Below are 22,513 nucleotides of genomic sequence, written 5' to 3' on the forward strand. Positions count from 1 at the left end.
AGGAATTTGAGAAAAATCTGTTTTTTCAAGAAAAATGGCATCTCCTCTCCTCTCCTCTCCTCTCCTCTCTCTCTACCAAGCTGGCAGGAGGGTCCCCCTACATGAGCCTGGTCCTGCTCAAGGTTTCTTCCTGTTAATGGTGAGTTTTTCCTTGCCACTGTTGCTTGTTGGGGGTCAGGCCCTGGGATTCTGGAAAGCGCCTGGAGACAATTTCGATTGTAACAGATGCTATATAAATAAAAAAAATGATTGATTGATTGATTGATTGATTGATTGATTGATTGATTGATGATTGATTGATTGATTGATTGATTGATTGATTGATTGATGATTGATTGATTGATTGATTGATTGATTGATATGAACACACAAACTACGTATCTGGGTTTAAACTCCAAATACATACTGACCAAATATTTCTAAACCCCCTAAATATGTACAGAGGATATTTTCTTCTCAATAGTCCATAAGAGATCCGGTATAGAAGCAGCATAACACTACCTTTGAAAGTATTAGTCCTCATCCTGCATCTCATTATCACCATCCGAAATATATAAATCCATGTACAATTTACACAAAGTGACTGTTTCAGGCATATGAACTACACTAATTTAAAGAAAAGGCTGCACAACTGTGAATGAAGGAGAGGAATAATAAGCAGCAAAGGGAAAAACAGCTAATGGTCAAGCTCCGGGACGAGGAGGGCAGGATGGCTAAGAAAGCAACAAAGCACCTTAAATAGGTGATTACGCTGAGAATTTCAGAGAGGAGAATGGAGCAAAGATGAGCACCAAGCTCAACAAGTGTCTTCTGCACCCTGAAACAAAGGATCACTCATGGAGGCGATCACAAAAGCAGCGTTTATTGTAGTGTTATTGCAAATCTTACCACAATCACTGTACTGCTACACTGTATCTGTTACCATGTGCAGTGTTACTATTTCTGTGCTAACAAATGGGGTAAGGATGAATCATTTCTGTGTTCCAACCCTTGGTGAACACAGAGGTTGGCTGTAATCGGTTGAGGGAAAATGGTTCTAAAACGTTCTCCTGAAGCAGCGTGTTAAAATAACCATTTTGCCCAGAGCGAGCATCTATATTATTTGGCGACAACATGGTATTATGGAGTCCTAAATTAAGTTGCTTTAAAGTGGGACTTTCAGCATTGAGGCATCATCCCGCTGACCATGAGGAGAGTATTGAACATTTTTTGCAATTAGCCTTTCTTTTTTTTCTTTTCTTTTTTTTTTTTACCACTTTCACCATTAAAGACGTGGTTAGCCAGCTCTGGAAATAACAAAGTTATGTGTAGTTGGGTCTGGCAAACACGGTAACATCAGATCCTTCTTGATAAACCTTGAAAATGTTTGGAAAATCCTGCAGAATGGAAAGCCACATTACTCATTAGCATCCTCGCTAATTAGGAAAATGTTCTGGGGTTCAAATCCCAGTTGTCCTGGTTGGAAAATTAAGTAATGGCGTCGCCTCCTGCCTCAACAACCCATGTTGTCTTTGAGAAAAGTGTTTTGCGCCTGATTGCTGACATGCGGTTGACAAGGAAAACATCTGACCATGCCGAGCCGCCTCCACGTGTGAATGTGTGAATGTGTCACAGGGCATTATGGGAAAAAGGTCACACCCAGCCGATGTTCCTGAACACACGAGGGCGAACATTTAAACAATGGATGCAGTCTGGTTGCAGAGAAAGCGTGGCACTGCGACCGGAGCATAAACACTGCACGTGCACACACAAGTCACACACTCGTTCCGATGCACCGTGGCGACACACTGCTGCCTTTTTTTTTTTTTCACCTGTGGGCTCAGTTTCTGCCCCCAAGCTGGCTCTCAGGTTACCTGTTTTCCTTTGCGTGAGTGTAAAGTGTATTCATAGGCTCCTGAGAGGGCTGGGATTGGAAGGAGACTGTTTTCGCAGTGATAAAAATCGCTTGGCACCTAAGCGAGGAGCCGGCATCGTGGGTGCGGGATGTCTGCGAAACAGACAAGCGCATTGCAGCACCGCTCTGGAAAGACGTCAGTGTGTACGCGCCAACGAGAAGGACCGCCACTGAGGGGTCTGTAGAAACACCCAGGCCCTCAGCCACACGGTTATAGATTCATACTTTTATTCTCAAAAGGTAAAAAGTAAACATTTGGGGGTTTTTTGGATAAATGTTTGCACTTACTGAAGGCATAATTCTCATTATATAGGTTTGCTCAGGTACAGCGTGTCCAAACTGCGTTTTGCTCTTGAATACTTGAAGCTAGCAGTTTAGAGATTCCAAAATATCACTTTTCCATAGGTACGAGCAGACAACACACTTTTACAATAGCTACAGCGTCTTTGTGGTGGAGACTTTTTTGGCGGGGAATCACTTTTAAGGATTGGAGGACTTGAGGACTCAGAGGCCACTCTGTGTGAACCACAAAGAGCATCTGTGTTTAAAAAAACACCCGTACGACTCCGTGTTGTCTTATGGGAAGTTGCCCAAGCAGTCCTTAAGCCTCCGTTACCCAGACAGACGTCAAAGGGTTTTAACGCATGTTTGTCGTGTGCATTAGCACCAATACGGTTTATTAAAAACGACTAATTCCATGCAAACACCGTTGATGGCCAAAATAAAGGCCTTTGATCGGAAACAGTGCTGATCCATGCCTGGCTGTACCCCTGCACAGGCCGTACGAGCCTTGCTGGACTCCCCTCAGCCAGTCAGCTGACAGTGGCTGTTTTTCCTGCGCTGTTTGCAGAAGCTTAAGCCCCGACTTCCTTAATAGAATCTTAAAACCTGAGGAGTTGCATGGCAGCTATAAAGCGGTGAACAATGCCAAATGCTGTCTAAGTGGCAGGGATTAGCCACCATAAGCCAACAGTTTTGCCTCATCCGCACACACAGGCTCAATGTGTAACGTAGGCGAATCAAATACTTAAGCTTGGCACACATCGGTCTCAATATCTTCACTGGAAGCCACCTACCTCGCCGTTTCATCTACCAAAACCACACGGCTGGATGGGCCTATGAGGTGGACAGAGCGTTCACTGTACCTGCACCCCTCTGCCACTCTACCGCTCTCTCACCACAGTGGTCTGGTGTTCCAGAAGGAGGTCCCAGTGACAGAGGGCCAGTGTTACCTTTAGCCCCGGTTCACTCTCTGTGAAGGCCATCACGATTTCACTGGAAGCTTCTTTCCTTGCTCCAATTTATCGTTTTGCGTCTGTTGTTCTTCCGCCCGCCTCATGGAAAAGACTCTGTCCTTGCGCTGAAATTGATCAGTGACCAAGTTTAAATAAGTTTAATTTCCAGCTTTGTATATGAAATAATTACCGTAGTCACATTCTTTGCTGCTTGACTGCAATTGTGCAGCAGACAAACCCAATTTTTCCTCAAATTTGGTCAAAGACAACATGTCCTAAAGCAAGAGTTGAATGAAGAACTATATTTAGATGCGGTATTGTCAACATTCGGGCCCTTTCCAAGTCCTGATTGACATTTACTTCTACCCGTTATCACCAGAATTTGATGTAAAATATTAAGAAATAGCAAAGGAAAGCTGTGTGTGTTGGTAATTGTTTTTGACTCTTTCACCTTTATGATTGAAAGGTTCCGATCTTCCACTCCGGGTGTGAGCTTTGGATGCTTTTCTAATGCCAGATTCACACCAAAGTGCGACAGAATGGCCCGCAGTTGCTCTGGCCACTCACCCAAGCGACCCAAGGGGCGGCTCTTTGTGGTGCAGATGTGTCTTTGTTTTTCTCTCCCTTCTGTACATGTGCCTCAATTTTTTCCATCTCCTCCTACAATCATCAGCTGTAAACAGCACAAGCAACATCAGCATCACCCCCCCTTTGCATATAGACACAGACACCGAGCTAAAATGGTAAGTTAGCATTCTTCTTGGCATCATAGTTACTTTTTATGTCTCTATATTCAAACCGGGGACTGAGACTATTCATTTCCCTCCATTTTATTTCCTTTTTTAAAATTATTTTGGCGGAGAGAATCAAGATCGACTGTGGTCGTGTCACTGCTCATTCGAATAAAGTCGAGCTTCTCTCAGCTTCACTTCAGCACACGTCACTCACATCAGGTCACTCACTGCTGAAGAGCGTTCATTGGAAATAAATGGCAGCTTGTTGCCAAGGTCGCTTTGAGGGTGAATGCAGTATCACGCTGGAATCCTCACACATCCATTCCGCTCCACAGCCGCTACCTGCGTTCTGGTGGCAGAGCCCCAGAGATGCAAGATCCTGTCCACTCACCTCCATCTTTGTTCCTGTTGCTTGTATTCAAAGCTCCGTGAGGTGGGGGGGGGGGGGGTGGTTATATAATGCCCACTGGCTGTTTACATGCTGGCATGGTATGCCAGGATGTGTTTACCTGGCACGCTCTTCATCAGCAGTCACCCTTGAATCAACATCCCCGCTACTTCCCACCGTCATCCGGTCGCCATGCGTCCACCCGGAGCCAAGGCCAACTCTCTCCCGTGGCTCCCCTAGGGTGGCTTTCTGGCGCTGGTACCCTGACTCCAGGTTCAGCGGGGTGGGGGAACGTAAGTGGAGATTTTTACTTAGCGATGTGTAGCGTAGCTCGTGGCTTCCAGTGGGCCGAGTAGAGGTTGGACTGACTCAAAGCTAACCTTCCAAAACTTACAATCCTTTTTTTTCCACCTATCCAAATGAGCTGAAATCACTTTTCCATCACAGCCAGTAAATACCTGCGACTTCTGTAGAGTCGTTTACCTGGGAATGAACGCTTGCTCCCGTCTGAGTCTCACTGAAGACAAAAACCAGACTCAGACTGGACACTTTTGTCCAGTCTGAGAGATGTTTGGCATCCAACTCTAATTACTGTAATCCTCTCCAGTCACGTATTCCTACTTTTTACCTGTTCTGGATCAGAGTGTGCCGACCCTGTTTCTATAGGAACAAATAAAAAAATTAATTTACAATCAGTTCATCAGTTGCGTGTCACATGTTCACGGCTATGGTGCCAGAGAGAACTGAAATAGAATGAGTCCGTAAGAATTCCCATGCTGAATTCCTCTCAGATGATTCTGTCTGATAAAAGGAAGGCCTTTCATTACCACTTTCTGCACTCCGTCTCCACTGCATCCTGGCAGCAGGAGATCGGGCCAAGCTATTTCCTAGTGCCACATGAAACATTAGCATGGTAATCTGGCGTTGACATGAGACAATATAAAACACAAAGACCTGTATTAAGGGTAGAAAAACTAGCTTAACCAATAAAGTTGGAAGAAATCCAGAATCTAGAACTTTTAGTGAGGCTAAACAGAGCAGACCTGGCGGGGCGGTGGATATGTTGAGTCAGCTTCGCCATAACTGCCACTCTCGCTTCCATTCTTACCTTCCATGATATTCCCTGTTTTTTTTTTTTAAATGACTTGTTGCGAGTGGAAATGCCATTTAACATGTCTGAACACAATGGTCGACTGTTGGGTTCAGGGCAGCACATTCAGAGCGTCAGTGGTGCTTGAAAGACAGTAAATCCTTTAGTTTTATAACAGCATCAGATTTACTCAAGGATCACAACAGAAATTTGCCGTACGGCCAAGTTACCTCAAAACTTCTGGTCCTGTCCATCCGTTAAACATTTTCCCAACAACCTTTCCCAACAACCTTCTGGCCCAATCACTGACGCTCAGTCATCTCCTGTCTGTAAACATGATGATTACTCGCCAAAGTGTGGGAGGCCCTCAAGCTCCTCGGGGAGCTTTTAGCATGCTGCACAGATCAAACTTTAATACATACTTAATAGAGCATGGGACCATTCTAAACCTCTCACCCACACAGTGAGACAACCCTAAACAACACCTTAACTCTGATTAACTGCAAATGTCACACCTAATATAGTTTTGCCATGCACAGGTTTCTAATATTCAATCACGCTTATAAGGGAGTAAATATAATATTGAAGCGAAGTGAGGATAATATAATGTGATGGGACCTAAAGCACGGCCATGCTGCCACAGCTGCCTCGTGTTACCAGGACAGATCTGCTCTGCCTACACATCCAATTAATCTCACACACAGTGCCGAAACCGCAGCCCTAAATCTGCAGCCTGCTCTCTCCCACGTGCTCCACAGTGATGTAATCCTGTACCCTCACTGTCCTGATGATGTGGTCACCAGCCCGCCACATGTTTTGCTAGGTTACTTGGAGAAAATGTGCATGGATGACTGCTAACGGCAGTTAGCGCTCTCCAAATTTTGTCATGCAAACATAGCAAATAGAACAAGACAAAGTTAGAATACTGAAGGCCATCTGTGAGTGATGTTTGTTGCCCATGTTGATTGTACTACAAACACTATTTTCCACAAAGGACAAAAGAATAATTTTTCCTTTTTTTTAAATGGTGAGATTAAACGAACAGCCACGACTAAGAAACAGCTTTGACAAACATGAAATGTATGATAGACTGGCTGTTGGCCGAAGATAGAGTGACTGCAGACAAAACTCCTTTGCAGAAATAATGCCACTGTTTGCCAAAGGACTTTTCTGTTTTGCCGAATTGGCGGTGACTATTTATATCATCACATTTCCAAAGCTTTTCTCCCATAAATGTGGTCTTCTAATCCGGATGGCTGCGGTTACAGCAGGATGGAGGTTTGACTGAGGGATGAATCCGAAGCGGCCAAAGTAGCCTGATATCATCGCTGCTTCATTAAATCGATCTGAGTTTCTGAGAGGACCCAACGTTCAGGAAGACTGCTTTTCTTTCTTTTTTTAAACCCAGTAGAACAGCTGGACGACAGACAGCTGAGGTTGGGGAGCGTCTGCAGGGAGGTTTGATGTATGATCGTAGAGCAAGGCCAGCAGGCAAGTGCAAAAGCACCAACTGCTAAATATGATAGCTTCACAGGCCCTTTGCAGAGCTAACTTCATCCCAATTTAGCTGAAAGCTCTGCTAATAAAATGTAATTTACTGTGGAGTCTTAAGGGACTGATCACACTCTGCCAAGCACCAATTACAGAATCATGTGAGAGGAAAATGAAGTTTAACTGAGCGCGGGACGGTCTGTGCCTGTCGGAGAAGTGCGAGCACATGAAAGTGCGCCGAGGAATCATTTCAGACCCCTGCCCTCCCCCCGCCTCCCACAGCGCAATTCAATTAAGCTTGAAGAATGTGCCGCGTTACAGCTGGATGTTCGCCGTCGCTCGGGCTAGCATTTCGCTGTGTCAGAGATCCCCCACCCCCCGCAACCTCCGACAGAATGATGGGTCCTGCAGGGAGGGGAGCTTCCCAGTGGCACGAGCCACCCGCTGACAACAGCCATTTCCCCCCCCCCCCCCCCCCCCCCACTAACCTTCTAATACACACACACACTTTTGCCTGAACCCAAACAAGTGCTGAGCATTAAGGTGTGGATCTGTCATTAGTTAGGCCGGCCTGGCTGGGTGAGACCACTGTTATTTTTAAAGTGTGGGCTGTTTGCACAGGCCATATCTTCGGAGGGAAACGCTACTCCTATGTGGCTTTCTTCCACACGGCCCAAATGGATTGGGTTTCCTCTTGCTTTCCAGAACCTCTTGCGGAGTGTGGCATGATCAGCTAATGTACATATTTTAATAAGCAACAACTCAAGTTTGCTGGAGAACGTATCCCGGGGCAAAAAGGGGCTGATCGGGTCCATTTTCTACAGGATTTAGTCTGGAAGGCAGGTTTTTGCTTAGCTAATGTCATTTCAAAGCAAAAAAAAAGAAAAAGGAAAAGAGTTCTAGGATTAAGGCAGGAGCAGAGGCACGCAGGGAAGGCCTGGCAGGAGCAGCAGGGTCCGTGATGGATGAGAGACGGAGGACTCCTCCTCGGAGTTGCCTGGCCTGTTCAAACAACACAAGGAGCGGAATGACGTTCGGTCAACATGCAGCCGCTGCTCAGACGTCCGGATCAAAGCGGGACGGACATACACAGGCTTGCGACTGTTATTAATCACTCTGAACTTTCGAAGAATGGCACGTCGCACTTAAGTGGCAGCTTCGGGTGCTGGTGCAGGAACGCAGCCTTCGGGGTGTTTCGTGGACGTCTGAATGCCTCAAGCGCTTTCCATTTCTAAAGCAGTTTTACACTCTGTTGTGTGCACACAGTTTCTTTGGCACCTGCTTGTTTCGGTGCCCTGTTGGGTTTGTGTATTTCCTCTGAGCGGGAGACGTGGGCACTGTCCCTTGGTGTGAAAATGCAGCCTCAGCATTGCTGGAAGAACACTCACTGCTGCACATGTGCGTGGACTAGAGAGGCTACTGGTTAAAGCATATTGCCTGAGGACAATTCACTAAACCCACTAAATAGGCCAATACAAATCTCAACTCCATGCACCCATTTGTGCGACCAAATCCAATTTGTTTGTATTCAAAAAGGTTTGCAGGTCTCCAAAGGGAGGCAGACAGGATTGCTAATCAAATGCCAATCATTTTCAAACTCTTTGGCTCCTTCAGTCCCCTATTCACACGTTCGCGGAGGTTTCTTGTGAGTCCTGACAAATTATGGAGTAAGTAAGATGGAATTCCACTGGGAACTTCTGCTGAAACCTGGAAACGCACGCTTGTTACTCTCCCAGACATGACACTCCGAAATGCCTGCAGCACTTCCAGAGACCAGCAGACAGGGTTTAGCAGTGGGCTCTCCATGTTTGCTCAGATTTTTTACGCTGTAGCTCCAAGTTAAGATGAGAAGTTTCCCAAGACCTCGCCCCTCCTGCAGCCCGCTGGCTGTGCCCACCCACCGGCCTCAGGAAGCCCAGACTACACCGACTCTCCTGATCTGTGCCGATAGGCTCATTCTTTTTGCCGTTTTTGTTGTAAAAAAAAAAAAAAAAAACTCTTTCAGGTCACCACCTTCTCCCTCCCTCCTCTTCAACCCTTGAAATAGTTTTATTTAGTCTGTCAACAACAACAGCAGTTTTTCCACCGCCATCCGCAGGTCTGAGTCAGTGGCTTTGCACCTTTGTAAGCTCCACATGCAAACAAACAAGGTCGCGTTTCGGTGGCCTCGTGTGCCGGCGTGCAGTGGCGTCCCACTGGCTATTAGCACTGAGCTGAGCTTCTCCTGTCTATTTGTGTTCAAAGTGAGTATCTTAAATAAGCATGAACCTTGTACATAAACCAGCCGTGGAGTGAAGGAGCCGTCCGTTTTAGGTTCTCTGCTGTTTTGGGACCACAGGCCTTATTGGTGAGAAAGGGAATTAGAGCGATTCAGAGGCCGAACAGTCTCACTGAAGTCAAAACAAGCAGCACGACAGAAGCACAAGCAGGGTGAGAGAAAATGTACCTTCATCATCTGAAGGAAAAAGCAGCCGAAACATGGAGGTGCAGCGATGGCCTGAGCTCTACCAGACATCTGTGAGCTATTAGAAGCAACTTCAGGTAGCACATGTTGCGCACATTAGCCCCGAGTTCGATTTACATTTCCACATCTCCACAAAGGATAATAAACAATCAAAGTTGGGTGGCTGCAGCCAGGTTACCCTCAACAACCACAGGGCTTTTTCTCATCACGGGTCAGGCTGCGCTTGGGATGTGTGAGTGTGTGTTTCTGAAAATATAGGAGCTGAGCACAGAAACAGTTTTAAATGACTTACATTTTAATTTTAAGTATGATGTAACATGTTGGATTGAGCCCTGACCCACGAGTGTCTGAGTCCACCAACATGCTTCATAATATCTAGTTAAACATCTCAACCGCTCTTCACTTAGTTTTAGAATCCCATTTAATTTTGTATGATGAGGAAAAATTAGGGAAAAACTTGACACCCAACAACAAAAACCAACAACACTCATTAACATTCACTCATTATCACTCATCTGCTGCAAGGTATGATCCAGACGTTTGGTTACAAATGAATGTATAACTGAGTATTCATTTATAAATGAATATTCAACAATGATCCTTTGCAGGATGAAGGATGAAGTTAACAAACTGAGCAGAATTTGCTGGGGTCTTTTTTTTTTTTTTGGTAGTGAGATAAGTGACGCAAATCAAGAGCCGATATTTGACAGTTGAGCTGCTGCACTCTCCCCCTCCTGCTGCTGCTGCCGCTGCTGCTGCCGCTCAGCAGAGAAAGAGCAGTTCCTGCAGGTTTCTTGAGTGTTGTCGCCCCCTATTGGGAAGATTACGTAACTGTATTTCTAGAGTAAGCAGTGGAAAGAGGGACAAAAATGCTGAGCAAAGTAGATATTGAGAGTTATGTTGAGGTTTGGGGTGTTATTTAAGGGTAGTTATTTTGGAAAATAACTTTTAAACCCTTTGGGGATGTCAATATCATGCGGGAATATTGATTTTCGATTATAGTGAAGAACTCTATTGATGAATCAAGTTTGAAAAGGATTCTTTTACATCTCAAACATTCAAACAAATCAATTTAGTGGTCGACAACGACTGTATGTTTGAAACAAACTTTCTGTGTTTTCTGAGAGGGAGAAAGAAACTGGCTCGAATTCCTCTACTTTGGCGTCACACTCTTTCGCCCAATCAGACGCGGGTTTTCCTATGCGGCACCCACAAGCCGTTATAAAGCCAGTGAACTGACCGGTTGCGCTTCAAACTGGCATCCACGCCTTCTGAGGATTGTACCTGTAAACCTGGAGACCTGAGAGGAGCACTGTACCGTTTCTGCAGCTCTAAAGGCGAACTATTTCTTTTTGGCTTGTTTTTTTTTTCTTCGCGCGCCAAGGACCATCAGCTCGTTTTACGCACGAAATCAAAGGAGAATCAGTTGCACTCATTTGACTCAGGACTTTGAACTCATCTCTGGGAGAGTTGAAGTCCAAGAGGCTTCTTCTCCACCGAGAAACCAGACATAACCCTCCTGTTTCGTGCGTAATTTGGCACCAACCCGTTTTTCGTATGAATCTCCTCGATCCTTACCTGAAGATGACGGAGGAACAAGATAAGGGTCTCTCTGACGCCCCGAGCCCGAGCATGTCTGATGACTCCGCGGGCTCTCCGTGCCCGTCCGGTTCGGGGTCAGACACGGAGAACACCCGGCCGTCGGAGAACGGGCTGATGCGGGCGGACGGAGACCTAAAGAAGGATGAGGAAGACAAGTTTCCAGCGTGCATTCGCGATGCCGTGTCCCAGGTCCTCAAAGGCTACGACTGGACCCTCGTCCCTATGCCAGTGCGCGTAAATGGATCTTCCAAAAACAAACCTCACGTCAAGAGACCGATGAACGCTTTCATGGTGTGGGCCCAGGCTGCGCGGAGGAAGCTGGCGGATCAATACCCCCACTTGCATAACGCAGAGCTCAGCAAGACACTGGGGAAACTCTGGAGGTGAGTGGGACAGTTTCCAGCCTTTTTATCCGAATTAAATACGACGTCACTTGGATATAGTGACTGATACAGGTTTATTACTTATGCATCCGTAAATGCCCAACATACTCAAAACTATTATATTAGTTTTTTGTGTTTAAAAAAAGGGTTATTAAATTAATGAGCGCACTTTTTACGCACAGACTTTTGAATGAAGTCGAGAAGCGGCCGTTTGTGGAAGAGGCTGAGCGGCTTCGGGTGCAGCACAAGAAGGATCACCCGGACTACAAGTACCAGCCGAGGCGGAGGAAGTCTGTGAAGAACGGCCAGAACGAGTCGGACGACGGCAGCGAGCAGACGCACATTTCCCCCAACGCCATTTTCAAAGCTCTCCAACAGGCGGACTCCCCAGCCTCCAGCATGGGAGAGGTACACTCTCCAGGTGAGCACTCAGGTGAGCCGAACTATCATATATATATTTGTAAAGAAAAGTGTAGTGCAGAACCAAAAAGTCATACTACTTTAATGCAGTTCAGGCTGATCATACTTTTTTTTTATGATCTCCAGGCTCTCAGGGCCCTCCTACCCCTCCCACTACCCCAAAGACTGATGTCACCTCAGTCAAGATGGATCTAAAGCGTGAAGGCGGCCTCCGCTCTCTGAACGATGGCCCCGGAGGACGTCAGCTCAACATCGACTTCCGTGACGTGGATATTGGCGAGCTGAGCAGTGACGTCATCTCCCACATCGAGACCTTCGATGTCAACGAGTTTGACCAGTACCTCCCGCCTAACGGGCATCCCGGCTCTGCTAACGCCACCCCGGTCGCGTACAGTGGCACTTACAGCATCAGTAGCAGCGGCCCTGTCAGCCCACAGACGGGAGGCGTGGCAGCCTGGCTGACTAAACCCAACCAGAACCAGCAGGGACAGCACACCCTGACCACTCTGGTGGGCAGCAGCACAGAAGCCCAGCACAGGACCCAGATCAAGACAGAACAGCTGAGCCCGAGCCATTACAACGACCAGCAGAGCTCGCCGCAGCACGTCACCTACAGCCCCTTCAATCTGCAGCACTACAGCCCACCTTCCCCTTACCCGGCCATCTCCAGAGCCCAACAGTACGACTTCTCTGAGCACCAGGCAGCGAACAACAGCGGTACGAATGCCTCCTACTACAGCCACGCAGGGGCGGGGCAGGGGTCGGGGCTGTACTCAACTTTCAGCTACGTGAGCAGCCCCAGCCAGAGGCCCATGTACACACCCATCGCCGACAACACGGGTGTGCCCACCATCCCGCAGAGCAGCCCGCAGCACTGGGAGCAGGCGCCAGTTTACACCCAGCTCACCAGACCCTGAGCTCCGCCCCCATCTGTGCAGACTGACATGATGACACCATGACACATACGCCCCCCCAACACACACACACACCCACACACACACACACACACATACACGTTACATTTTATACAGAGGGCTCCTCCCTGAATCACTTGAATAGAAAGAGAGCTGGACTTGTGATTGGTTCACATCGTGCCTTTATTATATCGTAACAGAAACTATATAAATATATATATTTTTAGAGAGAAGAAATGACTTAGGGAAAAATCCTCTGTGAGGACTTATTGACTGTTCATATTTCAGTAGGTACTGTGTATATTTTTTTTGTATTTTCCCCTTCACGTGCTGGCAGTTTGTATCCCATGCGGGTGGGGCAGGGTGGGAATAATTATTTGTCCCTGTAGCGAAAAGTCTGATAATAAATGAGTTCAGCTTACTGCTCCTCTTAGACTGTTCTGGAGTCTCAAATTGATCCGTTTCTGATTCGAATTGGGAGCTTTTATTTTTTTGTTTTTTCTTTAAAAAAAAAGGGGGTCCCCTTAACGCCTGTGCCAGCATCTTTTTGGAGAGTGTTTGAGAATGCGGAGGAGAGCTTTCACAATGTTGTCCTGACTGAGGGGGGTTGCAACCCATTTCCACCATCTGTGCCTTGGATTCGTTGGACATTTTCTTCAGTGTGTTTTTGGTCCGGTTGGTTTCGGGTATGAGCGTGCACGCTGTGGCCACAGCTGAGATTCCACTTAGTATCCAGCAGGGCCTGTTTGACAGCTACAGGAAGTCACCTTTGACCCTTGGGGTGAAGCCCCACATCCCTGCATTTCCCCCCAATCCAGGACTCTCTTCGCTCATTCCCTCTGGTTGGTCTAATTCCATTGAAAACTTTATTTATTTATTAGCTTTAATTTTATTTCAAAGTAATTATTTTTCATTCTATTCTTACAACTAATGAAATGCCCCCTCCCACTGTAGACAAATATATTTCCCCTCTTTTTATTTGTGTTCTCAGCCCAAACAAAAATGGTACCCGCTGTAACCTTTCTTTTTTATTTATCTTCTGTAAATGTCTATTTTAAGTATGTATTTGCTCTTTTCCTGAGGGTCTGAGTGGGATATCTAACAAAATGTGTATTATCTGTTATTTGTGAGTTTCCTGTTTGTTTTGGACTTTATACTCAAAGAACTGGAAGTCATTTCAGTCACAAAGAGTTCGGAATAACTCTTGGCTCGGCGCTGTGCTTTATGCTCCGCAAACACTTTTGATTTTCTCTCGGTATCAAATCTCTGATCCTCAGTACTCTTTTTGGCTTTTCTCCTGCAATCTTGTATTTGTACTGTCTTTTGTATTAAGTATTTGCAATAAAACAGTAAAATGCTATCCATGCATCTTCGCTTCTGACTAAATCAATAAATGTTCCGATATGAAGCAGCGCGTGGGGATGGGGGTTCCAGAAAGACCCTCACTGGCTCACACTGACTGTTTTCACCACACTGGAGTTGGTGAGAGGGTTAATCGGAGAAAGCCGAGAAACCGGACCGCTGTTTGTTCTCCCAGAAGCCCTGTTTTCTTCCCCCGCTTTCATTTTCTTCCTCGCTCTGTGTCAGCTGGTAGCAGCAGGGGGTGAGGCAGGAGGTGACGTGGGCGTGTGGTTTTGTGTGTGTGTCTGTGTATGCGTGTGTATGTGTTCCTTCCTTCATAGAGAGAATTCTTAAACAAAAGAAAGAGAGCCCATTTTAATAGGTAGTTTAAAAAGGAATTTGAGGAGAGAAAGATCATCTTAAATGTAAGCCAGCTGTGGAATATCTACATCACCGACACATCATAACCTGCAAACACATCGTCTTGTCACAATAGTGGACTTTATAATTTCCATATGGGATAAAAACGGAATTTACATTCAGAAATAGTTCTTTTGATTCCTGACAGTGAACAGCTCAATCCCTGATCAAGCTTGAACAATCAGATTTTATAGAGCAAACCGGATTATTCATCAGTGAATTAATGAAAAACATGCATTACATGTATGAGAACTGTAGGAAATGTCAGCAAAACGTGGGAATCAGTTTAACAACTACTAATGACTTGGAACAGCTAATCAGAATAAGGCAGCATTGAAGATAGTGGGCATGTCAGCACCCCTAAGATATTTCAAATAGTAACTTAATATTGTTAAATACAGACCATTTTCCAGAGCATTGCAACCTACAGAGCTACCAGAAGGTCATCATAAAGGTCTTCTGTCTTGAAGCTGGCTAATAGCATTTAGCTTCATTGATTTTGCCATCTGCAGGGTGTTAAACAGTAACAGGAAGACCTCACTGTTTGAACAGTGTTTCACCTCCGTGTGCATTTAAATGGAGCGCCACCTCAGCTGAGATGTCCCTCAATGTTCCATTTTCTCTCAAACACCACGAATGAAGTCAAGCCTCTGAAGGCCGTCAGCAGAGAGGAGGTCACATGGTGTGTAGATTGTAAACTGCGCTGAGGTCATGTTGGCCCCAGCTTGTAAAACCTCAGTGTAATCGGAGCGATTGCGATTGATATTGATTATTAGGTTCTCCAGAGGTGCGGATAAAGTTCTACAGACACTTAGATGGAACATTGCGTTGGCAGCAGCACAGTTTAATATTTGTAGGAAACAGGAAGCTGAGTCACGTAATAATTAACTCAAAACCAACAGATTATTAGGGTTGCCTGTTATGAGCTGGAGACACGTCAGATAATGGCTATCTGAGCTGTTGCTCTACAGCGGACCCCCTCCCCTCAGGGTCCTGGCTTCTGACAAAGGTCAAGGAGGGGAAACAGTGAGTGATGTAACTCTGCCAGAGGACCAAACACCCTTTTTCCCCTCTGATGTGGATTATGTGCGAGGCGACACGGCGCTATTGCTCTGATTGGAAGCAGCTCTTGAACACGGAGCAGGCCGCGGCCAAGACTTACTCCATGCTGTGCGAGCGCTGACGCCGTTCCAACTGCATCCCCATGAGGAGGCACTTGGAATCGACTAAAGGTTTTTGGTTATCACAACCGCTTTGGTAACAAGTCAGTCGAGAGCCGTAGACAGTTCTGCCGTGATTACGTTTTGGATATACGTTTGCCGGATGATTGATGCAATGGGATCTGTTGCAAACCCAAATGTAAGAAAAAAAAAGTTTTCTTCTCAGCTCTTCCTTCTTTTTCCATTTAACTGCCTTGTTTAAGACCATGGTCACAGGAAAGTGCAGCGGTGTTGTCCTTTTGCATTAGAATTTGGATTCTGATGGATGGACAAATCTGCCCAACGGGATCACAACGCTGAGGCGCGAAGAGATCCCAGGAGACCAACGATGATACGGAGAAAGATGTAGGGTAAAAAGGTCAAGAACCCAATACAGAGGTCAACTGCTGATGTGGAGAGTGAAGAGCACTTTGTGAAATAAAAGCATGAAGTTCTTGATATTGGAAAATCTTGAACTGAACTTAGTTTAGCTGAATATGAAGTTTTGGTTTTTGTTTTATCCTGGATGGTTTCATTAAATCTGATTTTTTTTAAAAAAAATATTTGGCCAAAATGAAAAAAAAGCTACTCGGTATTTATACTATATGGAAAAGTTTGCAAAACACTCAGTCTTCATAATGTGGAACTGATTGAGAAAATAAAAAAGCAAAATGGAGCTAACGATGATGGGTTGAGGGTTCCAGGAAGGTAGACCGACTCAGTTTAGATTCATTTGTGCACCTGAAAAAGTCTCTGCACCAGTCACAGAGGTACAACAGATAATAAAGGCCTGGATGAGCTCAGAAGAAAAGACAAAAGGTGTAACTTCATCATACGTTTGGTATCAATCTCTCCATCATTGGTGGAGTGGAACTTTAGACTTATATGGACTGCTTTAACAGGAAGCACCAAGGTTCTTATATTTGGCTTTTCTCTAGTTTGAATGTTTTCCCTAAATCGTCTTGGGTTCCAGAATGAATGGTAAATTGTCTGAACAGGTTTACCTGAACAGTTCCACCATATCGTAAATGAAGAATTTGATTGATTGTGTAGTGGGAGTATCAAAGTGGGTTGTGTTGGCCTCTGTGCCAAGAACAAACTTCTACCAGGGCTTGAAAATCAAAATGGCAAAACAGAAATAAATACACAATTGGTTATAGAAAAACTGAAGTACTGCGTGCTGTAATCAGTATAACAAATTCCTAAACGCGAGGCTCCAGACGGAACGTTGCAGGCTTGTTATAAGCATTTGCACGATGTTGATCACGTGTGACAATGCAGGTCAGCTGGAAGTGAGCTGGAACAAATCGTGCAGGCATGTCGGAGTGACGTCAGAAGGTCTCTGAGACGACGCCAACCGAAGGACGCTGCGTTGATTACCACCCGATACCCGGGCGAGTGGTCTCGGTGGAGGTTCGATATAGGTGACAATCTGAGGACCCAGCCATTGTTGGGGTAGGGAGAAGGCTGATAGGCCAAAGGCACGAGGGGCAACTCTGGTGTTTGATGTGAATAGAGGGGTGGAAACAAATGCTTATCACATCAATCAGCGGTCCCTTTAGGAGGAATGATGCTCAGCAGGACACAAACACTATAGTTCTTAAACTTTAATGACTCTACAAATAACAAGCTAATGTGCATATGTAAATGTCACCATGGTTTACTTTTATATAAATGCATTATTGCTTTTAACAATGGTATTGTATTCAACTTCATTTAAAATGAATTTGTTTCCATAATTGTTTCCAATTATGATTAATAACATATTAGCACTTTGGTAAATTCAGATTCAAATTCAGATCTGATAACAAGCAAATAGTTTAACATTGTAAATAGAGAAGGAATATTAAGAGAGGAATATTGCAAACAGTACATTACTTAAAATTATTTTAAAAAAACTTAAATTGTTGCATATGCAGTTTATATAATTATTGATGTTTTTGGCCTAAAAGCTGTTAATTTTGGTCACAGTTATATGAATACAACAAGATTTCATTTTAATTTCACATTATTGTGCGTGGTCTGGTTGTCCACTAGCAATGCTTACAACCTATTGTAGCTAACCTTTCTCTCCTATGCTAGCTTTAAGTGTATTGAACTTTGTCACAAATAGGACAAGAACTGAAATAAAAGTAGCAGCAATTAATATTCCAACCCATGTTTCTCAGGATCTGCCCTCTTCTAGACTCGCGGGTGGCCTTTTCAAATGCAAACCAGTGCACAAAGAGATAGATGAGGGTTAGATACCAAGAGCCTGTGATAGGCACACTCAAAACATGGATGGAAAAAAAAACAAAGCTGACAAATTAGAATGCACTGATGTACAAAGAGGGGGAACGTGAGGACTGGTTAAAGCATTCAGGCAGAAGGAGATAAATGAGAAAAATCTACGTGGGAAAGATGGTCAACATGCATGAAGGACTCTGATTAGATTCTAATTGCTGCGTGTGTTCCCATGAACACACTGTTGTTGTGGTGGTGTTTGTGGAGCCTCAATATTTCAACCGAGCTGAGGGGTAAACAACTCTAAAGATGGAGTTTTAGCCTCATTGCCAGTAGCAACCGGACAGAAAGCTGAAATATTCAAATTTTAGATGATAGTTAATTATGGCTTTCTTCATTTAAATCAGGAAACTAAACGAATACATGAAAAAGCCTGTGCAATTCCAAAAGGTAACCCACGTGCAGCTGTGGCATCCAGTATTGTTGGGGGTGGGGGGGCGGTCTTCTTCTATCTTGGTGGTGGTTTGCGGTTTGGGAGAGAGGGCCTCTTGTAATGTCGGGGATTACCAGCTTCCAGGGGCCTTGACAAGTGTCCAGCACTGATAAATCCCAGTGAGTCGTTTCACAGTGGTGGAGCATTTCATTGTGGGCAGAACGACACTCACAACTACCGGACACATATTTGCTTAAAGGATCAGTAAAAAGAACAATGGGGGGAGGTGTGTGCGTGCGTGTGTGTGTGTGTGTGTGTGTGTGTGGGGGGGGGGGTGTCTGGTTATCAGATGTATTAGGCTTCACTTCTGTTCAAAATTCTACAGATTTGTGATCTCCCCTGCTTCCTCTAATCAGTGCCATGATACCAAGATGGAAAAAAAGCTGATAAGCCTGGGCCTCACTCGCTGGCCAACCCAAATATAAAACAGAGAACTCAGAGAACTGATGAACACAGCTCAGAATCAACAATAGCAGCCACAGGAGGGTTAGATGAAGAAACAGGAACTCAATTGTTTTCAGTAACTTATCATTACAGATAAACTCGGAGTTTCTCTCTAAATGATCACCAGTAAGTTTCACCCGTAGCTGAACACACCGGGTTTCTGCAGCCGCTCACGTGTGTAAATAAGGCGCTGTGTTGGAAAAAAAAACGGTGAGGCGAGATGCTGATCATCAAATCATGCACTGGGGAGTAGCAGCTGTTTAGGGCCAGAGAGGAGAGAATCTTTCATCAAGGTGATTCTTCTCTGCTGCCTCAGGTCCTCCTCAAAGATGTTTTGGTGATTTTTAGGGGAAAAATAACAGAACATCTCCATCTTTGCTCCGTCTACATCTAGATTTCTCCATGAATAGAAGACAGCCTTAACTTCCCTCATCTATCAGACTGAATAACGATATTAGCAGGTTTAGCCACAAAACTGAAATTATGCAGGGAAATTGGTTAACATGATACAAGATTCTACAATATGTAGCACCTGTCAGGAATCACAACTAGCTTTTCCATGACTGACTCAACAATATACAGTATCTATGATATGGCGTAGGTATCTATGTGATTCTTTTCTTGAATTAGAAAAATGTGTGAATGAAGAATTTTTGAGTTTATTCCAATGATTTATTCAAACTAAGTGGCCCTTAAGGCAGATCCATTTGAAAATGAGTGAAGGGACGAACGGAAGATGATACGACATGCATGTCAAGACCACAGTTTTGCATAGTATAATTGGATATTAGCATCTAAATAGACTCGTTTAAGGTCATTTTCTTGTGTCTCAGCTGGGAAGCAAAGTAGATGCAGTTCTAACCAAAGCATAGAGCTGAAAGATACTCTGCAAAGTTATGGGGACATTGCAGAGAGCAGCGTCAAGATATTCAGCATTCTGCTCACTGTTACCAAACCAAGGGAGCACGGTTAATGGTTCACACATGGCAAAGAGGGGAATCACATGTACGCACGCTGTGTATATGTTTTGATGTATTGGGAACACGTGTAGATTTGTTGGACAGCAGCTTGAGGTTTATGATGTCAGTATCTGGCTGCGCTTGTTCTCCCAGTTTTATCTCCCTCCAGCCCTTAGCATCAGGGCTTATCGCTAATCTCAAAGTTATGATTTACAGGAGTGGACCGCCACGCGGTACACACACACACACACGCGCACGCACGCACACACACACACACTCAGACATCACTCTTCAGAGTAAGTAAACACATGGTAGAAAGGGTTTGTAATACTAGGAGCAGGGCCAGATCATCTGTCTGAAATATTCCTGGATGTAGAAAATATAAATGAAAGTGGTTGGAGCTGGGCAAGTTTGAAGCAACGCAGGACAGGAGAGGGAAAGTGGTCAATTTCATGTTAATTTCCAAAAAAGCTACCTCCTCTCATAAATCATTGGATCATCTTCGGCCGCTGGATGGATCCAACTGCAAACTGTCAAGATGTTATTACTTGTTTACGTTATGGCTTCGCTGCAAGAGTCAAACAATGCTGAGCAGAACTAACACGTAGGTGTTCCAGTGAGGTGATGTGATGTTTAATTTAGGCTGGAACACGAACCCTCACCATTAAAATCCGATCGCAGTGGGTTCTGAACTACTGCAGATGTCGGGCTGGTGAAACACAGGTCACTTTGTGATGAGGGCAAATGAAAGAGTATAAAAATGAAATATCATGACGTTGTTGCAGCATTTGCCTTTGTGACAGTTGTGCCAAAAATGCAGAAAAAAATGACTTTTTTATTTTTAAGCTGGCAGCATTTGCTCCAGAAAAGCTCTTTTTCGGTGTTTTTACAGTTTTTTTCATTTCCAAATCACCTTCAGTAAGCTTTCATCATCCCTTTGCATGTGTCACTGCTTTAGCATTTTTATCCCGTTAAGTTTTCACTTCTTAAATGAGCGAATATTCCACAAGCAAACTGTTAGAATGTCTGCGGGGGAGGGGGGGCAACAAGCCTTTTAGGGGGACTGGGGTGTCTGTTTTGCACTAATGAGACACCACACTTTGGTACAGGAGGAATCGAGGAGTCAGCAAACACAGACACAACAGGTCAGAGAGAGAATAATTGGAGCGATGGACAGGAGACCTGCCAGAGGGATGGTTTCTGGTTTTGTGATGCATAAGGATGGAGGATCCAGACCGGTGAAATCTGAGTCACGGCGCAGTGCACATGCGCGTACACACACACACACACACACACACGTACATGCACACACACACACACACAGAGGCAGTGTGTATATGTAGCAGAGGTTTCAGATGTACCTGATGGAAAGCCCATCACCCGGACCGATCTTTCATCATATTGCATCATCTCAACCTTAAAGAGTTTGGAAATGTGATGCGGAAAATAATAGGAAAAGCAGTCAACCCAGAGGGAGCTGTGTTTGCGGCAGAAGCAAAATAGACTTCAGAGTTAATCATCTTCTGCTTTAATCTCTTATATGAGAGTTTGAGGGACCATAAACATAAAACTGTCAATCTTACCTGATTCGGGAGGCTTCGGTATGCATACTGGGATTTGCTGCACTAGTTGGCTGTTCCTACCCGCAATTTATACCCCAGTGGAAACCATGGTACTGTAATAGGGTCAAAGTTCATGGCAAATTATGGTAAAGTTATAGATCACAATGGTGTGTACATCAGAGCACCTATAAGTTGTGAACTAATGTAGAATGTGCTAAAGTTAAAATATATAAAAATGATGGAAAAGTTTCCCAATTTTTAAGGAGCTCTTTTTGTCTTCATCCCGCTCTTCCTCTTCGGAGATGTATGGCAGCAGTTGGCGTCATTGATGACCCCTGCTGGACAGAAACCCCATAAATCTCCAGTCTGATCGTTTTTGACCTCTCACTCTTTTAATTTCCTGCCTTAAAACAGCACACTATGTGTGACTTTGTAAAATTATCACGAGGAGTGTCCATTTAACAATGATGACAGAACTGAGAGTATTGCTTTTTTCTAAAGCTTATTCAGGGTCAGGATGAGGGTCTTGCGCAGGTTTTTTGGCCTGAACTGTACACAAGAAACAACAAAACAACCTTCTCCCCAAAATGTCAAACCACTACTTTAATAATTTAAATAACATTTTCCTATTTGCTCTCTTACGATATAAACTGTTTTGAAATTTTAATGGGTTCCTTCTGCTATAAATCCCAGCACTGTTTCCTCTCTTCCAAATGCTTCCTCTTTTCTTGGAATAACCCAAAATGTTAAAAGATTTACTGTACACGAGTCTGACCTTTTTTTCTCCCGCAAACAAAAGATTATGTACACTAAGATGTGATGGATGAGGTGAATTTAAAAAGAGGAAACAATGATAATCAGCACAAGAGTCTAAGACACAGCCGTGTCTAGAGTCTGGGTTTTCTAACTGTGATGTCCTGTTTTCCAAGGCAGAAGACGTCGGCCTGGAGAAACATCAAGACTAATGCCACTTCTGGGAGCTCTTTTACTACACAACTTAAGAAAATACTGTGCACATATTGAAGAAGTTAAACATTGTTACTGAAGTACATTTTGGAAAGAAAAAAAAAACTTCCCAAACTATCCAACTAGATCATCCAATTTTGTTCAGCATTCATGTGGAACTTGCCTCAGGAAATTCATTGTTCCAGTGGATCCAACACATTTGGTCCAAGATGATCCCTTTAGCTGATGACCCCTCTCCCTAGATTAATCAGCCCATACTCCTCTGTCCATTGTTGATTACATCCTGTGTTT

General features: G+C 44.6%; 1 protein-coding gene across 2 annotated transcripts; it reads left to right on the plus strand.

The window, feature by feature from the left end:
• The first annotated feature begins 10,530 nt into the window (after window positions 1-10,530).
• Window positions 10,531-13,975, plus strand: LOC130531624 (transcription factor Sox-9-A-like). 2 transcript variants are annotated; one of them, XM_057043715.1, is made up of 3 exons: window positions 10,531-11,281; window positions 11,464-11,702; window positions 11,828-13,975. In XM_057043715.1, the coding sequence occupies exons 1-3, from the start codon at window positions 10,854-10,856 to the stop codon at window positions 12,616-12,618; spliced, it is 1,458 nt and encodes a 485-aa protein (XP_056899695.1). In that variant the 5' UTR covers window positions 10,531-10,853; the 3' UTR covers window positions 12,619-13,975. The 2 variants fall into 2 exon arrangements, with proteins under 2 accessions (XP_056899695.1, XP_056899688.1); XM_057043708.1 differs by having other exon boundaries at window positions 10,532-11,281; window positions 11,464-11,714.
• Window positions 13,976-22,513: the final 8,538 nt, after the last annotated feature.

The sequence above is a fragment of the Takifugu flavidus genome, chromosome 1 (assembly GCF_003711565.1).
Source record: "Takifugu flavidus isolate HTHZ2018 chromosome 1, ASM371156v2, whole genome shotgun sequence".
Classification (NCBI taxonomy): Eukaryota; Metazoa; Chordata; class Actinopteri; order Tetraodontiformes; family Tetraodontidae; genus Takifugu; species Takifugu flavidus.

What these genes read in the sequence shown, in the direction of transcription:
- LOC130531624 (XM_057043708.1), top strand. Translation starts at nt 10,854, where the DNA reads ATGAATCTCCTCGATCCTTACCTGAAGATGACGGAGGAACAAGATAAG. An exon ending in ACACTGGGGAAACTCTGGAG is followed by an intron (nt 11,282 to 11,463) that starts GTGAGTGGGACA and finishes TTTTACGCACAG; the next exon opens with ACTTTTGAATGAAGTCGAGA. An exon ending in CTCTCCAGGTGAGCACTCAG is followed by an intron (nt 11,715 to 11,827) that starts GTGAGCCGAACT and finishes TATGATCTCCAG; the next exon opens with GCTCTCAGGGCCCTCCTACC.